Source organism: Monodon monoceros, unplaced genomic scaffold, assembly GCF_005190385.1.
Source record: "Monodon monoceros isolate NGI ecotype Baffin Bay Population unplaced genomic scaffold, NGI_Narwhal_1 Super_Scaffold_19, whole genome shotgun sequence".
Classification (NCBI taxonomy): Eukaryota; Metazoa; Chordata; class Mammalia; order Artiodactyla; family Monodontidae; genus Monodon; species Monodon monoceros.
In genome coordinates this window covers 87,097,687-87,123,539 of record NW_021703775.1, presented here as the reverse complement: position 1 = coordinate 87,123,539, position 25,853 = coordinate 87,097,687, and the positions used below count along the sequence as shown (strand labels likewise).

At 54.9% G+C, this 25,853-nt stretch overlaps 1 protein-coding gene across 5 annotated transcripts in view; it reads right to left on the bottom strand.

The window, feature by feature from the left end:
• The window catches only part of PXDN (peroxidasin), a 67,292-nt gene that overhangs the window by 26,867 nt on the left and 14,572 nt on the right, over positions 1-25,853 (bottom strand). For all 5 annotated transcript variants that reach the window (XR_003794929.1, XR_003794930.1, XM_029232145.1 and 2 more), the window contains exons 2-9: positions 16,728-16,799; positions 15,476-15,547; positions 11,793-11,864; positions 8,463-8,534; positions 8,043-8,114; positions 5,873-6,042; positions 3,433-3,550; positions 1,372-1,541 (exon numbers count right to left, since the gene is read on the bottom strand). Coding sequence is in view for 3 of the 5 variants with exons in the window: in XM_029232145.1 (XP_029087978.1) it covers positions 1,372-1,541; positions 3,433-3,550; positions 5,873-6,042; positions 8,043-8,114; positions 8,463-8,534; positions 11,793-11,864; positions 15,476-15,547; positions 16,728-16,799 (818 nt within the window). In the remaining 2 variants the exon portion in view is untranslated. The remainder of the gene's footprint in view (positions 1-1,371; positions 1,542-3,432; positions 3,551-5,872; positions 6,043-8,042; positions 8,115-8,462; positions 8,535-11,792; positions 11,865-15,475; positions 15,548-16,727; positions 16,800-25,853) is intronic.

The window sequence follows — 25,853 nt, the reverse complement described above, 5'->3', positions numbered from 1 at the left end:
CTGGCTGACCCACTCACTGTGCAGTGACATTCCAGTCACGGATTGTAGGAGACCCTCCATGTGCATTTTAGGGAGCAGTGCCAACACACAGACTAGTGCACTAAAGAAGGCTCTCGTTCCCGAGAGAGAAACAAAAATTCAGATAAAAAGGGGTTAGATTTGGAACTCTCAGGCCACAGAGAGATTTTAATATTCCCAGCTAGGAATCAATTATCCCGCTAACACAGCAACTTTGCTAAGGAGATGCACTGTTTATGTTCTATTACTCCCTTTTGTCCTCCGACATACACCTACAGAACTGCGCCACTCTGTTCAGTATTTTGTGGGTTTCCCTGTGCCTTACAAATTAAGCACAAGCCCCTTCTGCGACCGGGCGCTCTAACTTATCTGTGGTAGGTTCACAGCCATGTGACTTTGCAAAGATGCTGGACGCCTTGTTCCACTCGGGGAACATGGGATTAAAGGGCTTTGATGTGGCTGCAGTATATGCACTGCACTGCACTTTCCCTTGAAGGGAAATTCGACAGCTGGGAACTCTCATTCATCAGTAAATCTTGACTGTGCCTATGCTGGGATGAACCCAATGATACGAAGGTCTTGTACTAGGAATCTAATCAAAGAAACACACAAACCACTTATCTTGGGATTGAGGGTACTGCAATGCCCTGAACGATAAAGCATGAGGGAAACACAGACCCTGGCCCACCTACACGACAATGACACAGGCCCATGGAGGTGGCCTGGCCACCTGTGCTCTTCCAGCAGCCACGGGGGACCAGGCCCACCCTGGGCTCTGCTCCAAGGGCCACAGCTCCTCTTCTGACCAAGGCTCCAAAAGTCAACACTTCGACAAGGGCGGGGTCTGTAACCCGGTGGGACCCAGGCCAATCAAGGCCACAGCCATGCTGCCTTTGGCTCAAACAATCTTTTCAGTTCAGGTGCCAATATTTTAGACCTGGGGATTCTGCATACAAATGCAGATTTCTGGCTTCTTTTAAAATAACCAAAGCCCTTAGCACAAGAGAGAGCCCACTGCCAAATGGCAACAAGTGAGAGGAGCCCCTGGGACCAGCGTGAATGGGAGGTGTCGGGGGACGGGGCACGTGTCTGCCCAGGTGTCCACTGCCCCTCTGCACTGTGCTCCCAGCAGCACCTGCCTCTACTGTCCACTCTGAGTGACCGTCCTGGATTAGGGGTTGATGGTGGACTAGGGCAATGGTCGGGGGTCACCTATGACCCTGAGCCGACCCTGCTGCAGCAGCTTAAACGGGAGACCTTTGTGTTTTGTCTTTTACCACCAGGTGCAAACAAAGAAGGGAGTGGACCTGGAGGAAGGTGGGCTCTAAGTGTCTGAGCGAGCACGCAACGTACCTGGAGACCCGAAGTACCTGAGGGTCACCTCCTGCGTCTTTACCTCTCCGGCCACGTTTTTCGCCATGCACTGGTAGATACCCTGGTCTGTCTCCCGCGTGTTCTGGATCATCAGGGTCCCATCGTCCAACAGGTTCAAGCGGGAGTCCGTCTTCATGCTCAGCTCGTTACTGGAAAGACAGACCTGGCAGGCTCAGGCTCTGAAACAAGGAAACACCTGGTCCCCCGCGGGGGCTTCTGTCCTGGCGCGGGGACCCCAGCCTGGAGGCATGCAGCACCTGGAGATGCGGGGCCTTAACCCGCCTTCCTGGAAACTTTCCTTCCCAGCAGCCTGACTTACCAGCATTTCTGGGAGAAGTGTTTATGCACTGTGTTTATTTGCATCTGTAATTAACTCACATATTCACTTTTATCAAAAATGTTCAACCTACAAACGTTTCAAAGTGGTCCTCGTTCCAAAGGGAAAAAATGAACAGAGTGGAAAAAATTCACAGGAAAACTTTCCCTTCGTTTCTGGCAAATCCATTTGAGACAGAGGGGTAGAAACATTTAAGTTATTAAAAGCGGAAGATTACAAACGTCCCCAGAACAACACCACCACTGTTCGAGGGATTTCCCAGGACCCCTCTCAGAATCCAGGTGCCCACAGGCTACAGACCCAGCCGTGGGAGGCGCTGTCCGGTTCCTCGCCCACCTCCCTCGTGCTGTGCTCCACCTGCACCAACCGAGCCACCAAAACTGGCATCTCCGTCCTTCACGAGCACTTCCGGATGGAGGCAATAGACCTCTCAGGCCCCATAAGTGAGGCTCTTCCTGATGTGGCCCAGCTTTCTCCCACAGACACCGTGAGCCCCGGAGGAGGCTGGGCTGCTGCAGAGATGGGCCCCGGGGTGCAGCAATGCACCAGACACAGGCCTGGGGCCTTGGGTCTCCCTCTGCTGTGACTGGCTCTGCCAGTATCAAAGTGTTGACTTACAAACATGGGTGTGACCACTCACGAATGCAGGTGTGCTGGCCTTGAGCGAATCTGTGCTTCTCTGCCTTTTGAACGCACACTCCCCAAAGGAAGCTCTCCTGTGTTCGCTCTGGAATTTACCTCTTGCCACCCTCAGAGCTGTCCCAGATCCCAAGGCACTGGGGACAAGCCAGCATCTCACGTTCCCCACACAGCTCTGGCCCCGAGCCCAGCGTCAGCTGTGCTAGGTCGACGACAAAGTCAGGCCTAGAACCACTCCACGCCTCCATGGCAGGTGCATCTCAGGTGACCCCCCAGGCTCACTGCCCTGTTCTCCTGTGGAAACACCACTGGACTCGAGAGCTGGTGTCGGGGGCCCATCTCCTCTCACCATCGCGACTAAACCCAGCCAGGGGCTCTACGGACCACACTGAACCCACAGGAGGGCTCTGTTGGTGAGTGAGCGCGGGCCGGGGTGCTCGCGTTTACAGTAAGCATGGGGGCAACGACGACAACGTGGTCTCCCGCCGAGGTTTCCTTCCCAGGACTCGGTTCAAAGCGGATGCGTGCAGGTGCCGCCCTTCAACCCAGACGACCCTCGGTGGTCTGACCCCCGGGCCCCGCAGGGATCTGACTACATCCTCCCCTCCCATACCAAGATGCTTGTGGACAGAAGGCGAGGCCGGGGTTTCCGGAGACAAATCAGATGCACAGGAGCGAAGTGCATGCGTTCACCTCACAGGGTCTCCCTGAAGATGCCACCCGCAGGGAGGACCCTCCCTCACCTCCCCGGGACGCAGGGACCTCAGCCCCGGTTCCGTCCCGTTCCTCTCCCCGGGCGGGGGTAACTGCCCCTTCCGTGATGACCGGCCTCGCTGACCCGGACCAAGCCCAGCAGAGGGTGACGCGGGCTGTGCGCCTCGCAGAGGCCGGGATGTGCCCGGCAGCGACTTCAAAGCAGGAAGGCTGCTCGGAAAGCCCTCCCTCCTCCTTGCTCTCCTTCCAGGGAGGAGGAAGGGTCAGGGCGGGCGGATCGGCCGCGGCTCACGGGGCATCTGGATGGAACGGGACCCGGCGCCCCCGGCGGCCCGTCCGGAGCCACTTACTTGTTTCGGAGCCAGATGATCTCGGGCTTGGGGTTGCCCTCAGCCCTGCAGGTGAAGAAGACGGTGTTGCCCAGGGTGACGTCTGCGTCCTGCGGCTCCGACGTGATCCGCGGCCTTTCTGCACCAAAAAGGAAAGCAGGCCTTCCTGGTCTTAAACCGTCACGTGACAAGAACCCAGAGCAAATCCCTTCTGTTCGAGACAAAATCACTCCCACAAGAACGGCAGGGGGGCATCTCCACGGAGAAGACGGTGTTAGAGCCGAATTACACAGCATTGCCAGCATCTGAGGTCCACCCGCTAAGAACCCTGGCAACCGGTGGCGCTGAGCCTCTGACAGACAGAGCACCGGGTGACGACCTCAGTGGGCGCTCCCCCCGAGAGAGCCGGACACTCGTGAGTCAACAGTTTTAGGGAATGAAAGGACAGACAGCGGCACTTTTCGGCTGAAGCCGCCATGAAGGCAGAGGCTGTGCAGGTGCGGCCAGGGGCTCCCAACCGCAGGACCATCTCAGTGTGGGGTTCCCACTGCAGTCCCCTGCGGCCACCCAGTCACTGAGCACAGAGAGGCATCCCTCCTGCACTCCAGCTGCTGGGTGACTGTCCTCTCTGTGTCCTCACAGCAGGCTGGACTGGTCACCTACTAACCAGGAAACTCGGAGAGCTGACCCCTCTCAGCCCAGATGTATTCACTGACCTGCCACGTGCAAAAAGAAAAAGCATGCTCACGTGCAAATGCGTGTGCTCCTGTGTGTGTGTACATGCGTGCACGTGCCTGCAAGTGTGTGCACAGTGCCTTCACAACACCTGGCATCTTAAACAGTCACAAAAGGCCGTCTGCATGTCTATTACTGCACAGCGTCAACAGGAAACCCCTCGGACTCACCGCCGTCCACGTTAACCCCCCGAGGCCGCGCTGCTCCCGTTTCCACTCCCAGGTGCCCTGCTCCCCACGCCAGTCTGGACACTGCGGCTCCCTCTGCTGTAGCCGGAGGACCCCCAGCCCCACCGCTCATCCCTGGCGCCACACTCGCCCACTCGCCATCCTCTGACGTGCTGAATTTGGGGACTTGGAGAAAGCTCTGCTTCTCCATTCTGTCTCCAGGAAGAGGCAATGGTGCTGAAGGAGCCAGAGGAACGACCACCCTCCTGAGCACCCCCCAGTGACCCCGAGTGACCGGCAGCAACTGAGGACCTGCCAGGACACTAAGGGCAGAGGCATCGTCCCCAGGCGTCCCGCGAGGCCCCAGGAGTTCAGAAAGTTCAAGGCACCACCGCCTCGGTCACCCCAGCCTGGTCCCTGTTGACAAGGTCGGAGCTGGGCTGGGGTGGGGTTGAGGGAGGAGGGTCTGCTCCTCCCCCAGAAGAGAGGTGGGCAGAACCCAGGCCGACTCAGGAGGGCAGCCCCAAGGTGGGCACAGGGAAGTGAACCTGTCGTGACCCCCGAGCAGGTCCAGAGGGCAGAGGTCAGAGGGAGCAACCTCCCCCCCTCCCCCCGTCCTTTGCCCAGGAAGCCGATCCTAAGGAGACAGTCTTGAGAACGGGGTGCACACAGCACAGCACTGCTGCCCATCCTGAGGGACCCCTGCCAGCAGAGCAGCCCTTACAAAGACGAGGGCACGACGCGCGGAGGCCACAGGGTGGCCCTGGGACTGAAGTCAGTCACCTGCACACACGAGAGGCAAAGGAGCCTGACTGTACAGGAATCACTCGTAAAGCGTTACAAACGGCGACGAGTGAACTTACATAACTGCGGGGGGGGGGGTTTACTGTGAAATGGAGTGACCTTCAAAGTAATTAATTTTGTTTTCAATATATGAAAATAATAATGATGCTCTGGAGAACCTAATTTTAGCACCACCCCCCCGCAAAAGTGCTAAACTTAAGAGAAAAGCTGGATTCCTCGGGCATTTATCAGGAAGATTTGTCCAGCGAGATTTGGTTTCGCTCCTTTTCTTGTGTTTCTTCGTGAGGCACTGCGTACGCGCAAGCGGTGCACAGGTGCAACAAGCCGGACAAACTCGGCCTACGGCCACTCTGCGTGGCCACCACCCAGATCCAGACCCAGGAGGCTGCCGGCTCCCAGCCAGCAGCCCTGCGCCCTCCCCCAGAGACCGCCCCCGCCCCCGCCCCCCAGCCCACCGTTGGGTCCTGCCGGCCAGGCAGCTGCAGCCTCTAAAGGCAGAGGCCTGGAAGGAGCAACAGAGGTAGTGGTGCATTTCAGGTTCCTATTTTTTTTGCAGGGAAACCTGAAAATTAAACCCAAGTTTATTACCAGATAGTTTCTTACAGGTACTACAGAGACTGGCTTTGTAAAGCAGGGTCCAGTCAGGCCCCACCCAGACTTGATCTGTGGGATCAGCCAGTGACAGCTGGAGACAGGGCTGCACACGCCATGTCCTCTGGACAGCGATGCGGGCTTGGGCCCCCGGACTCACTCACCACAGTCCAGCTCCTCCGGGGTGATGGCGGCCACCGACCGCCCCTGGATGCGCCTGGGATATTCACAGGTGGCCGCTGCCTGCGCATTCCCCGACCGGGCGTAGCTCTTCAGCAAGTCCGCCAGCCACAGGATCTCACAGTCGCAGTGAAGCGCGTTGGAGTCCAGACGCCTACGAGAAGGAAGCCGCAGCCGGTGAGACGTGGGATGGGCAAGGGCTGACCCGGGCCAGGCAGACCCGAACTGACCAGCAGTGATGGGGCCCGCAGACAACAGAATCTGACCCGGTCCTGCCCGACCAGGGGACCCAGCAGAGATCCACACTCGGCAGAAAGAAGAGCCCGAGAGTGGGGGGAGCCCGAATAACGCAAATAAAGGGCGGTGAAAGGAGCAATCAAATACTGTATATTTTAGGTTCAAGACCGAGGGACAGATACTGCTGGACGAGTCCGGGAAGTTTCATGAAAAGCACAAGACAGGAGCCTTCGTAAAATCAGTAATGCAGAAATCCCCACCACCCGGGACTATTCCCGAACTCTCACCACCACTGGCACCGCGTCATCATGTACTACCTCACTTAACCCTTAAATACGCCCTAAAGGACAGTCAGCCCGCAGGGCACAGATCTCAGCTGCTGAATTAAGTTCCGGGAGAAAGTGCCCCATGGGGCTGGACACATCCGTCCCAACAAGTGGAACAGGCAGGGTGTCATCTCCTCCCTCGGAAACGATGACCATTTATGCAGCAAAGCACGAGGTAAGGAGTGTAACGGGGGGACGTGAACCAAGAGCGAGGAGGTGGCAGCAGGGCTGGCCCCGTTCAGAGGGAGCTCCCCGGGATCAGAGCCGAGGGGCTGCCCTCGGGCGTCCACTGAGCTCACACCTGTCGGCCAGAGCTCCCCAGGGAGGCGGGCCCGTGATGGCACACCTCCCACTTGCATTTCTCCAGGACGCTGGCTCGGAGGAGACAGCAGGCAGAACTGGCCCTCTGTCTGGACGGCCAGCTCTGATGAGCACGTGCCGTGGAATCCATAGGGCTCAATGCAGACACCACAGAACCTCCCCCCCCCCGCCGATTCCTCAGGTCAGCAGGCCGTGGGGGACCCAGAATCTTCCCGGCGCCCGCTGACCCCACAGCCCCTCTGAATAAACGGCAGGACCTCTGTGCTCAGGACGGGCCCCAGGGACAGTGGATGAGCAGGTGTGTGACCCCGGCCAGTGGCCCCTGGGCCGAGCGGCCAGAGCAAGAGGTCCCCGACTGCATGCTCCCCTCTGTCGTCTGGCGGGGAGGGGGAGGTTCACGGGGGCAGAGAAACCTAGGGTTTCTCAGAGGGCAGTGCTAGACCATCAAAAGGCCAAAGAGGAGGCAGAGACGGAGAAGAACCTTTCCAGCCTTCTGTAGACTCAGGTAACCCCCACGTGCCCTGAGCTCATCTTGGCAACTCCTGGCAATTTCTTTCCTACCCTCTTATCTACCAAGCGGGCAGTGTTTCTCTCATCTGCCACCCTAGAACGCAGTTTTTAGTTTGGCTGGGGATTTCTTTATCCTATAAAGAAAAAAATCGTAAGTAGTGAGGAAACTCTGTGTCTTACTTAACTCAAGAGAGAAACAAAGGCCACTCTGGGCCCAGGCCTGGTAATTTGACTTTTCTATCTCTTTCTTAAGTCCAGTTCATTGTACTCTCAGTAATACCTAACTGAAAAACAACGGCCTTCAAGACCTCGGAGAAAAACACACAAAAGGTGTCAGACAGCTTTCTCCATCAGCTATTATAAGAAATTACTCAGTGTAAAGATAAATTACTTAGAGACCTAAGAATGGACAGAATTCAGCTATGTGCATGCCTAAATAAAAGGAATGCAGTACAGTTGGGATTAATTCTAGGCCAATTTTATTTCCACCAGTACAATATGTAACATGGAATTAAAGATTAATTTGAGGAATTTAAAATTGATTTTTATAAACGTCTTCCTGTTGCCACATTCCTCCAAGCCAGCTAGGTCTTGGTTCGGCGTTCTGATGGCTTAATCCACCCTCCCTTCCTAATTCATATCCAGACCGTGATGAACTCTTCTTTGAAATACCCAGTAAAAGGGGTCAGGTAAATGCATATGACATGGAGAAATTATTAGTCTTTGCTGAAAAGACAGCATAAAGGGTTATTATACTTACAATCTTTTCATAGATTCCAAGTGATTAAATGTTCCCGGAACCAAATGTGTAATTCGGTTGTTATGTAAAAACCTGTTGAAAGAGGTGATAAACCACAGCAATGCTTTAAAATACTTTCCTAGACACGTAGAAAAGTGTACAAGCAGTTAAATAAATCAGCTTTCAAAGAACATCCCAGTGACTGCCTTTGTTTTATATACATGAATTTGAGGACAATGTTATTTAGTACAGAAAATAACGACATTGTTTTCTATTTTATCACTATTCCCACTTCTGAACTGTTAGAGGAGAGCACAGATTTCCTACTGAGACGTTTCCCGGTTGTTTGCACAGACACAGATGCTCTTTCTGTTACAGGAAGTGGACAGAGCCACGGGCTCCAGGACCCGCAGGTAAAGAGGGGCGACCCACACTACTTACAGCCTCTCCAGCTTCGGCAAATGCTGGAACGACTCTGGGTCCAAAGTTTCTATCTGATTGAAGTGCAGGTATCTAGAGGTGTTTTTAAAAATGGGAAAAAGACACAAATTTTAAACAATTTTATACTTTTTATAGATCTATAGGGTTTTGCTGAAAACATGTGTTCTCTAAGCCATTTCAAATACACACGTCAATAGATAACTCTCTAGATCTCCTACATTGTATGGAAAACAAACACAGTCATCAAACAGGAAGATTAAAGACAACGGAAAACTGGGTGCAGACTTTAAATGATCGACTGGACAATACAACTAAGGGTCAAGCACACCGACCGGGCTTCCTCCCCACCCAGCGGGGAAAGCCAGGGACACTCAGCTCTCCAAATACATGGACCTTTCTAGAAAAAAATCAACATGATCTTCATTACACCACACACGCAGGTACGTGAATGCCTTCATTCCAATCTTTTAATTTACAAACGGATTTAGGAGACTTACACTTCAAGGTGACATTGGGTATACTGTTTTTCAGCTACAGAAACAGCAACTACAGAAATAACAGAAGAAACCTGGCCCTGAGTTAAGCGAAATAATGTATTTCCTCAAACGTCCTTTAATTACATCGACCATCCAGAGCTTATACTTCCGTTTCTTTCCGCATATACTTCTTTCTTGCCGTAAGTTACACATTTTTTCGTAAAACTGATTTCTTCTCATTGTCTTGCATACCGCCTTTCTCACTTTGAAAATTGGTGGGCTTTTGCCTTAGAAATACACGGAAGCCCCCTCTAATCGGTGCTCGTGCAGGAGCCCCTCCTGCCACACAGGGACCTGGCCCGACACGCCAGGCTGCGTCTTCACGAGACGCTGGGACCAGCAGGGTCATGGCACAAACCCACGCAAAGGAGAGCTCTCTCCACACTCCCTCCACCAGGTACAGCCTTTCACTGACTTTCTGAAATGATGGAACCTCAGGGTCCCTCGCCCTGTCCTGTCGGTGTCCGGCCTGCCCTGGGCCAGCTCGCCAGGAGAACCATCATGGTGACCACGTGGCCTCAGAGCTGCCCACCCACCTCCGCGGGCAGGCAGCCTGGTGGGGGCCGGGTCTGTGCCCACCGCCCTCCCTGCGAGAGTGGGGGCCTGAGGGCAGGATGGCGGGGGCAGGAAACGCCCCGTCCTGACTATGCAGGACATGCACTTCCAGTGGCCACCGTGGAGCAGCCTGGGGCCACGCCATCAAGCACAGACACGGGGAGCAGACGCGCTCAGCCGCGCTGCTCCAGAGACCGCGGGCCGGCCGGCCGGGTCCAGGGTGAAGCCAAGGGAGGGAGAGAAGGGAAGACACGCCGGTCCCAACCTGATGCTGCTTAAAAATCCACGTGCCGACAGCCAGGGGGAGGCTGACCGGACGCGGGTGCTGCCTTGAGGGGCTCAGGGTTCACAGGCTCCCTGGGCTGTGGCCACCTCTACCGATAGTGGAGGAAAACGGGCCGAAGGCAGGAAGGGAGCCCCCAGCGCCGTCCACGGTCCCCGCCCCTGCCCGCGGCCAGCCTCTCAGGGAGCCCAGGTGAGCCTGCTGGACGGGGCGGGTCTAACGCGCGGCCTAAGGAGCCTGTCAGCGCCTCCGGGTTAGAGACCAGAGCTAAGGACACACTTTGGGCAGCCGGCCGGCCCAAGGCTGCAGCCCGTAACCAAGTGCCCTGCTCTGCATCTGCGCCTGTTCCAGGAGTCTTCCCCCAGCCCTGGGGCAGGGGGTGTCCACGCACGGCCGGTTGCTGAGGCTCTGTCCCAATCGATTTCGCTCAAATAAACTCTATAAACATTTGTATAAGCCTCCGCTTATCTTTTAAGGCCTGCGAGAGCCGACATGCTGGGCAGACACGGGGCTCGGGACCAGCCTCCCCTCTGCTGGAGCACGTGTGCCAGCTCTGGGCATGGGGGGCCCTGCAAGGATGGGGACCCGAAGCGCTCTGCACGCGGCGGGGGCAGATCTGAGCGCGCTCCTAGGGGAACGCTCCCCTCCCCCTCACAGTGCCTCCCTGAGGGGCGGGGATGGGTCCCAATCTCCCTTCATCCCTAAGTCTCAGCAGCAGAGACCCCTCCCTCCCAGCACCTGATCCTGGGTTTGGAGGCAGCCTGTCTCAGGATGCTGTCCCGAACCCCTAGGACCTTGGTCACCAACTCCCACTCGGCGCTCCGTGGATGCCATTCCCCTTCCCTCCTCACTTCTCCCAGACTTTGCCTCTGTTTTCCTCAAAAATAACCCCGCTCACCCCCTCCCAAGGCTCGACGGGCCTCACTTAGTTGCACACCTGACAGCACGTGTAAATCCCAGCCCCAGATCCATTAAAACTGAGTCAGATGCAGGAACGTGTTCCGGGGACCCTCCCTCCACCTGGGGGTTCTCCAGATGCTCCCACGTGTTTCTGTGATGATCTGATCCCTGTGTCGTTCTCCCTGAAGCTGAGGGTGCACAGCCCCTCATATACAGCTTCTTTCTAAATCCAGTCCACGGCGAGCACAGCAGGCTCGGGAAAGTGGCTCTCCGCTGGATAAACAAATGGGTATCTAAAAACAAGAGCCCTGCGTGTGCTTCGGAAGCTCCTGGTTCAGGTGAGGCCTCCCCAGCTCTGCCTCAAGGCCTCTGGAGATGTTTCCATGTCCGGCCAACTGACAAAACACGAACCACGTCCTCAGCTGCAGCATCCACGTGAATCCAACGGCCTGACACGTGATGACTCCAGCCCGTTGACGGACAGGCGACCGGCCAAGCAAACAAGTCAGAGGATGCCTTTGACCAGGAATTCTACTTAAAATGGGCATGCTGACTTCACAGCAAAGTAAGTAGGACTTCCTTCATACGCAGCCCAAGAAACAACATCCAGCGTACCCTAACTGGAAACACATGGAAAAGTTTATTTTCTCCAAAATAATGACATCGTGAATGACGCAAGGAAACCGGACGTGCAGATTCACAGACAGGAAATACTGTACGAGGAAAACAACCTCCTGGTCCCCGAAAGACCTCTACTTGCGCAGATCTGTTTACAAGTCTAACTTGTTAAACTGGAAGCACCATGGGGACAGGGGTCAACCGGTGTTACTGGTCCTTGCCCCAGGAATGCAGGGCACAGGGTGCGGGGTGGCTGCCCAGATGGGCGGGGTCAGAAGGAGGGAGGGACCACGGCTTTGTCATCTGCATGCACACAGCCCTACGCCCCCGGAGCACAGACATGCATCGTGCAAACAGCAGACTTGGCCTAGTTTTCCCTGCAAGAGGCAAAGGGCAGGTGAAATCTGAGACACCGCAGAGCAGAGGAGAGGCACTTACAGTTGCTCTAGAGAGGCAAGTCCCTTAAACGCTTGCCTGCCAACTGACTGGATCTCATTCTTGTACAGATAGCTGAAACAAGAAACACGGGAGGATTAGCACACGCACGCCAGGCCGTAACTCAGGGTGGAAGGAAGAATTCAGTTGGCACGTGGAGACAGTTTTCAAATTCATGATCGTATTAGGATACAAACAGAACGTTTACACAGTAGGTACAGTTCCTCCAAGGAGGCTCTCCTTCCCCTTTCTAAGGAAAACCTCCAACCGGAGATGATCAGACCACCGCCACGTCTTCAGGAAACTCACAGATTCTTGGAGGACAGCTTATGAGCAGCTGACAAAGCATTTGCTTCGAAGCCTGAAGAAAATAAAATCATTTCCCGAAAAACAGGTCAAATGCATTGAATATAGGCTCCTGTAACTGATACAGTTTCAAAATGCCCAGAGATAATCTGGGGAATAGAAATTACAGACTAAATTACGAAGACTACATATTCTGTTTTCCACTCAGAATCCCGTTCTCCTACAACAGAAGCAACCAAGGCTGATCAGAAGGGGGCACCCGATGGGCTCACTGCCTGTTTCTTATGGCCTGCACGCTAAGAATGGTGCTTATGTTTCTAAATGGTTAAATATTTCGAAACACATGAAAATCACGTGAAATTCACATTTCAGTGTCCGAAAATACAGTTCTGTTGGCACACGGCCATGCCGACTCATTTACTGTGATCTACGGCTGACTTTGTGCCCCATGGAAACACAGACGTATGGTCCTCAAAGCCTCAAGCGTGTACTGCCCCGTCCTTTCCAGAAGAAGCTGGCCAGCTCCTGAAGGAACCCATCAAGGGTGAAGACTTTCACACCAAAGTATCCAATTCCACCAGAAACACAAAACCAGGTGTGTGGGGTCCACCCATTTGTCCTGGACTTCAGAACACATGTCCACCGCGGCCGTCTGTATCAGACGTGGAGACACCTGCCCCGGGCATTTCTCCATCGCTGATGTGGGCAGAGGGACGGATCAAAATCCACACCTTTCCTATAGTGTAACTCAGGCAGATCCTTCTCTGCACACTGGATGCTCGGTGGCTGGGCTCTCACCTACCTACCCACTTAATAAACGATACCGCTTTGTCTCAATGCTTGTAACGTCGCCCACTTCATTTCCAGGACATGCGTTTTACTTAATAATATTTGGTGCACGGCCCAGTCTAACAGGACCTGATGTGCTGCCTTTAATCGCTGCAATCCTTCCAAGCGTTTTCCCTTCTCTCCCTGCGCAAATCTGCTGAGGCCACTTCAGCAAGAACTACAGGCCTTAACACAAACCAGCCAGAATTCCCCCTGAAACTGAGGCCCAGTGCCTGAAAGAGGCCTGGCACAGACATTACGCCTCCAGGCTGCCGGGTCTGAACCCTTGAACTGCCACCTACTGGCTGTGTGTCTTGAATAAGAATTAACGTTCTCTGCCTCAGTTTCTCCGTATGTAAGATGGAGTGAATAGCAGTACCTCACAGGATCACTGAAATTCAACAAATATATAGAGAGCTTTGGAATAGGGCCTCACACGTGCAACTCCTCTCCAGGTGTGAGTTGTTTCTCCTACTGCTAACCCTATAGGAGGTGAGTCTGAACAAAGGTTTCTGTGCCTGTCGCTTAAACACACACAAGCAAAACAAAGTATCAACACGGACATCACCTTGCATGCACTTCAAGAAGATGAGAGTAAAGGAATCCTGTCAAAGAGTACATGCAGTTGAACCAAGCTAGGACGTATGAATGCATGCTGGTAAGGACACTGGAGCGTAATCTGTTTTCCTAAGAATAACTCGGTATTGATCATGATCTAACAGTAAATCATACATAATTTTCTACTTCATCAGAGAGTTGACCCTTTGAATATGAGTTCTAACTACCTCAAGGGTTAACTTTCATCATCCGGAAAGCTTAATGAAGGCAAAGGTGTATTCCTTACCAGAAGTCACTGGAGCTCCAACACGTAAGGAACACTCAACCTCCAAAAATACACTTTGGCACTGATTAGATAAATACCAAGGCTGCAATAATCAATAAACTGTGGAAGCCTTCTTAAACATTTAAGATGCATACCGCACGGTCTCCTAAGTCAGTGCCTGTCAGGATGGACCCTCCCGATGTGGTCTGGGAAGTCGGAGGAGAAGGCTGGGTCACGGGACACCTTCCCGCCACAGCTGCATCCCTGTCCTGGTGTCTGTTCTCACAGCGGTCCATCTCCCCCCCCCCCCCCCCCCCCCCCCCCCACCACTGCTCAGCCCATCCCGGTGACCCTGGAACCTACCGCGTGGGTGTCTCGGATGAGTTCAGGTGGGAGGGGGAAGGGTTGGCACGTGGACGCCTTGACAGGAAGCCCGTCAACAGACGAGGTTTAAAAGTATTATTTTTAAAAACTGGCTTAAGTGAAAAATGAAATATCCCTAACTACTAGGGTAAATGATAAGTTGCTCTTAAGTAATTCAAACCAAAAAAATAAAGTAAAAAATTTCTTTTCTTAGAAACAGACTAAACACGCACACACGCACTGCAAATACTGGCTCTCAGTTAACGGACTCTGCTTCTAAGAAGTCCAGGCTTTCTTCTGGAGCTTACACAGCACTTAAAATCAAAAACCAAAACAAAACGTAAGTAAATAAATGAAAAGACCTTTCCCTCATTTTAAAAATGAGCAACAAAGCTCAGTGTGAACATTGTTAATGAAAAATCAATACACTGCACCAAGAGTGGTGGAGGAAAGTGTGTAGACACGACACTTTCAGGTTCTTTGTGGACGAAGATGTATTTAGTAAAGAGTTAATGTTATCTCTTGCCCATAACCACTGTCTCACCTAAACTCAACAGGACTTGGAGACATCCAGGTTCACTTAAGCCACACGTTTCCCCCCAAATCACTGATACCAATCCGTCATTAAAATGGGTCTAGCTGAACAGTCCTAAAATTAAGAGTAATTTCCTCAATGCACATGATACTTACTTCTAATCTGTTAGAACCAGCAATGTATTCAGTGTTTTGTTAAAGTTTCCAACTTCAAAATAAGTGCCTGTGAAGGTACTGAACCAGGCGAGGTCACTTTCTAACTGCAAAAGTGACTTCAACAAGCAGATGTTTTAAATGCTAATAAACTCATTAATTCAAATCAATTTTTAAAGGTAGAATAAAATTTAACTACATAAAAATAAGAGGTGAAATCACTTGGCGGAAGATAGGGAAAACTGGCAGGAATTAGTGACATTCCAGAGGGATCTGTCATTCCCATCTCGCATCTCGCCCATCCCTGAAAGCTCAGATCCCACAAAATATGTCAGCTGTTCACAATGGCGGCTGAACATAACTTGTCACCTTCCGTCTCAAGAAGCGTCATAATTACCCGAGAGTGATTTTCAGAGGCTATAGTTTTTAATTTTATTCAACCAATTTTACTTAAGGCTTAGCAGATAAACATTAGAAATCACGTAAGGTAGCACTTTATACTGATAACAACTCATTTTAAAAGTCCCAACCAAATTTTCACTCACCTTTCGAAAATAAAACCTCTTTTTCACATGAATGTATTTACAATAATTCATGAACAGTACAATATTTAGCTCAGTGAGTAAACAGTCCAAATACAGGTAACAGACTCTGGTGTAAAGAACTTGTCATGACTTACAGGTATTTTAGATTCTCCAAGTCTTCAAATGACCCATCAGGTATACTCTTGATCTGATTATTGTTGAGAAGCCTGTGAAAGAAAGTCTCAGTAAGAATTTAAAAAACAACACGCTTCTGAATTGTTATGATTAAGCCACAGCCCTAATACCGACATTCGCTAAATGCAAATTAACACAAGCAAGAGCACTGCTGGTGCTGGATGCTCCCAGCTGCAGGTTTCCTCAGGGAGCTGGTCCGTATCAGCGCACACTGCTGCAGCTCTGCATACAGCGGAGAAGCAATCCCCTCTCTCCTGCACAAAGACGTCTCTCTTTATCCTGCCGTCTCTTCCATTTCCCCGCCAGCCAGCTGGGAGGCCCTCGCGGAGGTGCAGGGTGTCCCGGAGGTGGGTGTCTCACCATGGAGCTTTCCTTTTCACAGGGAGGGAGCTGGGGGCCGAGCCGCCTGTGCCCCCCCCACAAGGCTTACACGGCAGTGGTGAACGTTCCTGGCCCCCAGGGCCTGCACAGAACAATCACCTCCTGGGGCGGAAGGGCCAGAACCCGTCTCCGCCCACAGCATTCAGCACAGCCCATGGAAGCCTGGAGTTGGGGTCTAAACCCTGGGACACAGATGGACAGCACCCCGACCCCACCAGGGCCCGTACTAGCTCAGAGGAGGGCCGTCCCCTCGACCCTGCAGTGGGAGACGTGACCAGCACAGGCCTGGATCACACCCAGACGATGGACAGGTTCACAGAGGTCGGATGAGACACACGGGGACAAAGGTCATGACGGCCACCAAGCCTGGGACCCAGTCCTGGCATCTTAACGAGCAAATTCCTCTGTCAGGCTCCACGGCAAAAACCTCTCAGCCATGCCCACCCATAGCGGGCAATAGGGTCGACGTCCCTCAGCCTTCGGGATCTACCCCCAGGGGAAAGGTGTGATGATTTCTGAGACCCCAGCCTCGGGATGTACCCACAGGGAAAGGTGTGATAATTTTTTTTTTTTTTTTTTGCGGTACGCGGGCCTCTCACTGCTGTGGCCTCTCCCGTTGCGCAGCACAGGCTCTGGACGCGCAGGCTCAGCGGCCATGGCTCACGGGCCCAGCCGCTCCGCGGCACGTGGGATCTTCCCGGACCGGGGCACGAACCCGCGTCCCCTGCATCGGCAGGAGGACTCTCAACCACTGCGCCACCAGGGAAGCCCCTGGTGTGATAATTTTGATATCTCTTTTCTACCGGCTCCTAGTACAATGTTTGGACTTACAATGTGTTCAAGTTTCTCAGCCCCCTGAAGGCCCCCGGCTGGATCTCTCTGATTCTGTTAAAGCGAAGATCCCTGTGAAGACACAAGAAACGCATTTACGGAGAGAAATCTGCGATTGTCACTAGTTGTGTGTCATCTTTAAATATTCAGTTTCCAAGCAGCAATAAGGCATTTAAGAAATTAAACCTCCCTGTTCATTCCTTGGATGCATCAACCCTGGGCCAAGGCTAACAAAGACATGAATATTTGTCTGAATGACAGGTGGACGCTCTCACCTCACAGAGTTTGTTTAAACAATAATTATGGGGAGGTAACAGGTTCCTTGGTCACCCATCCATCCATCTCCGCCAGCCCACGGGAAAGCTCAGGGCTCAGTGTTAAGACAACACACAGGACGGATTTTGCAGGGCCTCACGAAGGGAGTCACCCCTGGAGCAGGCGTGGAAACACTGGGGTTCCCTCCGGTAACCTTTGAGCTGGAACTCACTCCCCCAGTAAGGACATTTAGCCCGAACGCTCAGAGCCACAAAGCTCATTCAGCATGTGAGCTGGAAAAACAAGGCTCTTTCATGTGTGCATCTTAACATGGTAGGTAAAATTAAATGCAGAAGTAGAAGAGTGGACGGAGGGAGGGCCTGAGCAGCCCAGGAGAGACCAGAGCCTGAGGCAGAAGCCGGCCCAGCCGCAGGAGACGCGCGGACATGGGGCAGGCCTGCGGGGCTCAGGCCGGGGCCAGGAGTGCCGGGACAGAAGGTCTGCTGAGATGCCCGCTCCCACCCTCCCCCAGCTTGACGTAAAATCTATCAATTGACCAAGTATGAAAGTCACTGACAACTAAACACAAAGACCCCTTTCTTGACGAAAGAGTCTTAGAAAAATTAAAATTCCTTCCTCACAGGCTGAACCCCTTCCATCACAGCCCAACAGGGATCATGACGGGCTGACTGTGTCCCCACCAATTCACAAGTTGAAGCCGGACTCCCAGGATCTCAGAACATGATCTTATTTGGGGATAGAGTCCTTCCCGAGGTGACCAAGTTCCAGTGAGGTCACAGGGGTGGCCCTGGTCCAAGACAGCCGGTGTTCTTGTAAAAAGGGGAGATTTGGAGACGGGCACACGGGGGAAGGCCAAGGACGGCGGCAAACCTCCAGAGCCGGGCGGCGGGTGGCGTGGAGGCACGGCCTGGCTCAGGATCCCCCTCGCGGCCACAGAAGGAACCCGCCCTGCCAGTTGACCGTGGACGCCCAGCCTCTGGGACTCTGGGAGAACAGACTCCTGTCCTGTCGGTGGTGCTTCGATAGGGCGGCCACAGGAAACTCCCACGGGTATCCTGGTCCAGGTCACGAGTGGACATCTCTCCTACGATATTTACTGAGCCCTTTCAGTGTTCATCATCTTTTCAGGAATCGGATTATGTTGACCCGATTCAACAGCTCTGACTGATGACAGAACTGGTTTGAGTTTGCGGTGGAGGCTTCTCGGAAAGCGCTTGTTTGAGTGGCTGAAACCACCGTGTCGGCGTCGGGCAGCGAGTGCAATGCACGGCCTTCGGGCATTTGCTACCTCGCTCTGGGTCAAGTCCTCGGGACCCAGGCAAACGGTCAGCACCTGACCCTCACCCGGGTTCACTCTCTTTGGAGACCCTGTTGCCCACCAGCATGCTCCCCCAGGACCCCTCCTCCCCTGCACAGACAGGCTTGCTTTCTAATAAAGAGTAATTTACGTTCATATTCAGAACAGAGCGCTTGGCCCCCTTGGGGGGGAGCTGGGAAGGGGAGGGCAGATGGGGCCAGCGCCCCTGCGGATCCTAATGCTCCTCGCACTTCCTGCTTTCTTCTCGACTTCAGAGGGCTAAGGTGGCCCTGTCAGCGTCTGGTTCTGTCCCCCAAGAGCTTAACACTGGTCCTTCAAGCCGCCCTCATGCCCTGATCCTAGCGCACCGCCAGGTCCGTCCACTTTCCCCGGACAAGGTGCAACATCAAGCCCACCTCCTTCTCTCCTCTACCACCAACGCTTGGCCAGGCCCGGCCATGTCTGCAAACCTGACCTCACTCCTGGACTGGACGCCGTCCATGACTGCCCAGCCCACTGCTCCCATCACCGTAACAAAACTCCTGACAGGGATTGTGGCGGACTTTCCGTTGGGCCCCGTCCACCCCTCCTAATGCTTCAGGCCCATGGGCAGCCTGCATGGAGGACCCAGGTCCCCCGACCAGGGATGCAGCCTGCAGACCTCTAAGTGGACCGTGTGCCCAAGCCACTGCCAGCGCTGGGTGAGGGGCCTTTCAGGGCAGCCACGTGCACCTCCACGTGGCCCACACGGTGCATCACAGCCAGACAGAACTTTCGTTCCCATTTCCTGCAACACATAAACGGTTCCAAAGCGTTATCACTAGTAAGTAATTAACTGTTCATCGAGGCGCGTCTGGAGGCCACATCCCTGCCCCTCACAGCTTGCCCTCCTCCCCGGTCGCTCTTCGGGGTTACTCTACCTCACCCTTCCACTGTTTCCTTTGGAAAATCTAAGCAAATAGAACGTGTGTCTATTTCCCTCCCTTTCTTGCACAAAAGGCAGCTCACTGTGAACACGCTTCTCCTCCCGGGATAAACTGCGGAGCTTCCCGCAGCCGTGTGTGGACACGCCCGCACCTCCTTCCGTGCAGCGACCGCGGCCTGTGCTCGGGCCACCTGGGAGGGCCGCTCCAAGCCGTCACGGGCAGTACCCGGGACTGGCTCTCTGGACCCATCAATTCACACTGTCGCTGAGGTATTCACGGAATCGATTCCTAGAAAGGCGTGGCTGGGCCGAAGGATAAACAGGCGTCATGACAGCTGACATCTCTGGGCTTGCTAAGTGCCCATCACTTCCATAAACACGTGGTCCACACACGCCACGCGCTGTGGGAGCCCGGCGTCGCGCAGGAGCGGGTGACCTGCGGGAACCAGGCCCGGGCACTGCCTTCCATCCTCTGCTCCCAGCATGCGGCTGAGCAGTGAGGGCTCCAGGAGGCTGGAGGCCGGGGACAAAGCAGCCCAAGGGCGACTGCACGTCCAGACCAGGCGGTCAGGCCCCCCAGAGCCAGGGGCTGGTGCAGCCCGCGAGCAGGCGAAGGATAAGGGCAGGCTGTGCACTGCGGCAGGGAGGGACACAGTCGGTGGGGGAGGCCCCAGGCTGAGAGGCGTGGCCACCGCTGATGGAAGGGGCCTGGAGGAGTAAAGTGACAGTAGGCGGTCCGGTGACAGGCCTGAGGGCCCAGCGGCAGGCACACGCACCACGCTTCCCGCGCTCACCTCCACCTGCCTAAGCACTCGGAGCCCTCGCCAACCACATCCCTAAGGGCTGACTCGGGTGCGTCCGTCAGAAACACGGCGCCCAAGCACGGGGTCTCCCAGGCCAGGTCTGAGCGGCGCGGATGTCAGTGGGACCGGACCTCACCCCGCCTATGCCTGCCAGCTATGCTAGGAAGGCAAGGCCCGACGCCCCTCTTTCCGGGCAGGCCCCAGAGCAGTGTCTGCAGGGAGCAGCCTTGAAGGATGGGTAATGCCACCTCGGGTCACCCTAATACTTGCCCACCGCTCCCCCTAAAAGGGTGGCCTCCCCAAGGTCAGTGCTTCTCTCCTCCAAGGGACGTGAGGGCTCAGGAACCAATGCCCTTGTCTTTGACCCCCAGGCCCCAGGAAGGAGAGAGAGCCTGAACGTCACCCCCTCGACGGGAGCTGTGTCTCTAGGTGGTAAAGTGATGGGTCAGGTGTTTCTGGCATCACCCGCTTCACTGCAGAGTTGGGTTCACCTACGTTCACGACACTCAACCACAGGACTCACTTTTAGTCCCCCCCGCAAATCCAGTACTGGTGCTGCTGATTTTTAAAATATAATTTAACGCAGGGCTTCCCTGGTGGCTCAGTGGTTAAGAATCCACCTGCCAATGCAGGAGACACGGGTTCGAGCCCCGGTCCGGGAAGATCCCACGCGCCACGGAGCAACTAAGTCTGTGCGCCACAACTACTGAGCCTGCACTCTAGAGCCCGCGAGCCACAACTATTGAGTCTGCATGCCGCAACTAGTGAAGCCCGTGCTCTGCCACAAGAGAAGCCACCGCAGTGAGAAGCCCGCGCACTGCAATGAAGAGTAGCCCCCGCTCGCCTCAACTAGGGAAAGCCCGCGCGCAGCAACGAAGACCCAACGAAGCCTAAATAAATAAATAAATTTAAATATGTGTGTGTATATATATATAATTTAACTCAATTCAGTATTTACTGAGTAGCTTTGAAAAAACAGGGGTCACGGCTAGAAATCACAGAATGTTGAGACACTATGATACATGTATTTTTATTGGTTTTCATCTCTTCCTCCTTTCACATACAACAATAGAAGAAATAACTAAAGGAATGAGGGGGAAAGGAAACAGGACAGATGGAGAAGCAGACGCTGGCGGCGGGCTGCAGGTCTGGCTCAGAGTATCCCAGCCGCCAGTGTAGAGACAGCCTGATCAAGTACACGATCACGAGCTCCAAAGAGCCCTCGGCACGCTGCCCGGGAGAAGTGAAGCTTTACCGATGCTAAGACACAGGCAAAGCTTCTCACAAACACTGGGCACGCAGGTGTACCTCCCGAGCACAGGCCTCGTGACTGGCTCTGCGTGTGTGCCGCCCCCTCCCTGTGCGCACTGGCAGGACTTCAGCGTGTGATTCGGGCGAGCAGTTACAGAACTTCATCCTGTCCATGCAAGTGCATCCTTCCGGCCTCCGAGGCCTCCCTGGACCCTGATTTGTATCAAGGACTCACTAATCCTCCCAGGAGTGTGTCACCTACAGGTGTCATAGGCACACACTCTCCTTCTTCACTCAAATTACTGAAATTAAAAAAAAAACAAAACGGGGGCTTCCCTGGTGGTCCAGCGGTTAAGAATCCGCCTTCCAACGCAGGGGACGCGGGTTCGATCCATGATCGGGGAACTAAGATCCCACGTACCGCAGGGCAACTGAGCCCGTGCGCCACAACTACTGAGCCCACGTGCCACAGCTAGAGAGAAGCCCGCACGCCGCAACTAAGACCCGATGCAGCCAAATAAATATAAAAAATTAATTAAAAAACAAAACAAAAAACCACAATCAGAAATGTAGGTCAGCAAAGGAAAAAGCAGCGTCCGATGGTGAAGAGCACGTGGGTCCCGGTCAGAGGCTGGGGAGAGGCCACACGGGGCCAGGTATTCTGGACGAGGGACAGTGACAGAACCTGCACTTGCACCCATCACAGGGGGACAGCCTTGCTCCAGCGGGACCCAGGGCCTGGACACGCCGTCTCTGCATGTGCAGGGTGTTCTCGGACACCGGATGGTCCAGCGTCCACTGCAACAATATGACACCCCATCCCTCCTGAGGGGCCAGGGTGACCACGCGTCCTGGCTGCCTGTGAGGCCCCAGGACACAGCCCTCAGCCCCACACCTATTAAAAACCGCTTCACTTTCAGGAGTGGAGCCGTCAGGGGCCAGGAAGTCCTGGCTGCCCAGGTTCTGCCCCTCGTCCTTCTTGCCGTGGCACGAGGTGACCCACAGGCGGCCTGAAGGGACGAGCTCAGAAGAGTCACAGAGGTCAGCGGTTGATCCGCCACCATGGCAAAAAGCCAGGTTGCTGGGTCTGCTTTTTCCTCCCACTGTGCTGTAGCCTCTTCCGCAAACACAGAAAACGTTATGTCGTCGACGTGGCAGCAGAGCCCGGTTGCCAGGGAAACGCTTGTACTTATCGGTGACAGAGCGGCCCTTGTGCGGTCAGTTGTGCAGACGGCACTCCGGGCCTGGCTTCTTCGGATGACGTCCAGGGCACCAGAGAACAGGCGGGCCCTCCCCACACAGGAGCCTCAGGGCGCAGGGAGAGGGGCCCCGGCGGAATCGTGTCCCCCCCCCCCCCCGAGGGCTGGCGCTCCCGTCGAGGGGAGCGGGCGTCGGGGTCTCTAGAGAACTTCCCTCTAGAGCCCTCCCAGGAGGTGGGTAATGTGCAGGCCCCTGGGTGCCGGGGGTGCCCGATGGGCGAGTCCTTTATTCTCCAGGAACAGCTCTGAATTTCCTGCTGCGTCTGTTCTTCATCCAGAACCTCAGGTCCCAGAAAAAGGCCACACGGACAGAGGAGGGACGTGGGTGCTTGCGACACAATTCGCTAAGTGTTTCATCTTTTTGTCGTCTCCCCTTCCAGGATGTAAGCACATGGAACCAGGGGCCCATCTCTTGGCTCGAGAGCACGGAACCTGCTTGGAGGGGCTCCCTCAGTGCTGCTGACGGACGGACCCGGGATGGGCCCTGAGCTGCTGCCGTCTCCGGGCCAATGGGTCCTCCTGCGCGGCCGCCTCCCACTCCTGGGGAGGGGGACTAAAACACGGCTCGGGGGTCGGCAGCACTTCACACGGGGCGGGGGACGCACTCCGAGGGGCAGCAGCGTCCAAACTCTGCTAGGCCCTCAACCCACCGCCCCAGCTCAGCGTCCTGAAGGTGGGACCTGAATTAGGTCAACTCTTCCACCTTCTGAACCTTCTGATCAACTCGGTAAAGTCTGGTTCACTGAGCCATGTGTATGAATAAAGAGAAAACGGGAAGGCAAAAAAAAAAAAAAGCCATTGTTTTCTCCTGATAGAGAATTTTTAAAACACTGAATGGTTCAAAGCCCAGGACAGAAAACTACTTCAAAAGAAAACGGACTTTAGGAAATAAACCAAGGTATTGATTCATCCAAAGGAAGCACACATGGAAGAGCGTTTACTCCGGTTTTGGTTTTAGGTTTCGTACAGTTAAAAAGAGAAGCGAGGAAGAGCTTAGAGTGTTTTGGCAACTGGGAGTGAGAAGTGAGCTCCCACCTCGGAGAGGACCCTGGTTTCCACCTGATGGCCCGCACAGACCACGGGACGGCCAACATGTCCGTCACCCTTAAAGCGTCACTGCATCACTGCTGCTGACAACCGAGGGCAGTTCAGTGCTGGAGGGGGGGGCTCTGGGGACAGCCCTCAGCAAACAGCGTTCAAGAGATGCACTGCCCCTGCAACCTCTCCAGCCCGCCAGGAGTCAGCAGGGACGCTGCTCATTTGAGGACCATTCGGTTCATCGCCTTGCCACTGCACTTGGACCGTTGGGTCATTTGTTAAGAACCTCCTTGGTGTCACCATCGCCGGGCCCCCAGGGAGCACTCGAGGGGCCCAACTCCAGCCCAGATCCCATCCCTCCCCTCCCAGAACCGGGGAAGGTCCCAGAGGAAGGCGCAGCTGGCTGTGCTCTGAGACCAGCCACGTGGGCCCAGGCAGTGACCCTGTCCCCTAAAAGGCTGGGCAGAAAGATGGTGGGATTCGGTCCCACACGGTCTCCATGGCAACCCCTCCACTCCATTGTCACGGCTTTACAGCCGAAGGCGGTGCCACAGTAAGGGACCTGCTCTGATCATGCACAGCTGTGATCACACACTGAGGTTTGAAACTCAAAAAACTACGACATCAGGAAGCACTACTCTTCTGTTTTCAACTATTTAAAAATGTAAAATGCAGAGTTCACAGGACAGCAAAAGCAGGCGCTGGCTGCTCCGGGTCTGGACAAGGGTGCGGTGAGGCAGGTGTCTGCCCACCGTCCCAGGAGATTGACTGTTCCTGGGCCTCCGTGTCAGGAGCATCGTTCTGGGCCACGTGCAAATGTAAAGCCTCCCCCTCACCGCCCCCGCACCGCCTCACAAATGAACAAAATGTATCTACTGGTTCACGCGCTGCAGGCTGTGTCCTCTGGGAAAAATGCCCAAACTTCTCCCATGGCTGTTTAAAAAATGAAATCAGTGTTTTTCTTGCTTTCCAGACCAAAAAATGGCCATAGCTGTGTACCGAAGACTTCTCTCTCCCAAGGCCCTTTCACGGCATCCCAGGACGCCCCCATGCAGGGGGCGAAGCCGAAGATAGCAGTGCAATTAGGGGAAAAGGCCCCCCTCTGTCTCTCAAGCAAACACGGAGCCGAAACAGCAGCCTGGACGAGCGTGAAATCCGTTCTGCCCAGCGCGGTGCGTCAGTGAAAACACGGTGGCCTGACGCCCTTCTAGAGAGCAACAGCCCAGGAAGCAGTGCGCACACACGCCAGCAGAACCCGGCCCAGGCGTGGGAAACGGAGCTCCGCTTCTGCCGGAGAACAGGAGCAGGTGCGGGTGAGCGCGTCTCCGCATGGGCGGGGTCTCTGCAACACCGCAGCTCCCCTGTCCCCCGCAAGGGGTCTCGGGGTCTCTGCCGGGCCCGGCTTCGCGCTCCAGCCCGTGGAAGCCCGAGGGGCTGCAGGGGTGAAGACACGGGCCTGGGCCCTGGTCTCGCCCTGAGAGGCCACCGCGAGCCTTGCGCCCATCCAAGGGGCCCCGAAAGCCTTCCGTCCAGGTCTCACATGGGACATGGGAGGAATCTGTGCATGTGTGCCCACGTGTGTCCACAGACACACCTCCTCCAGGACAGGGCACCCCGAGAGCTGCTCTGCGTAGGTGGATCAGCTTCCGAGTCGGGCACCAGGCAGGTCCAGATTCAAATCCCTGCTCTGCTCTTCCCTGGCTGTGCAATCCTGGACAAATGCCTTGACTTCTCTGATCCTTCCTCGGTTTGCTCATCTGCGGGATAAGGGGATGATGTCCCTGCCTCTCCTGTGAGGACCACATGAACTGAGACCAGCGAAGCAGGAAACGGGCCGGGGACAGGACCAGAGAGGCGGCAGCAGGTGGGGGTGGTGGGCACAGGTCACAGGTGCACCGAGTGCGTGGCAGCCCGGACAGGGACGGGCCACCTCCCGCTGGCGTGCGCGGTGAGCCTTCATGTCACACTCAGAGGAGAGGTTCAGAGAAGGCAATTAACTGGCCTGAAACCACACAGCCCACCTGGGCAGCCTACAGGGGGGCCGGGGGCCTCATCCTCCGCGCCAAAAGCGTGTCCCCGAGACCCCCCCTTCCCCAGGCACAGTCCCACCAGCCCCCATCAATGTGACCTGAAGACATCAGAGCAGCGCCCAGCAAGCCCCAGTTTCCACCTGGTGAAGATGCAGGCGCGGCTGGAAAGACTTGTGTGATTTCAGCACAGCATTTTTCTGGGGCGCCAAAGCCATCCCAAGTCCATGTCTAGAAACCCGGCCGTGTG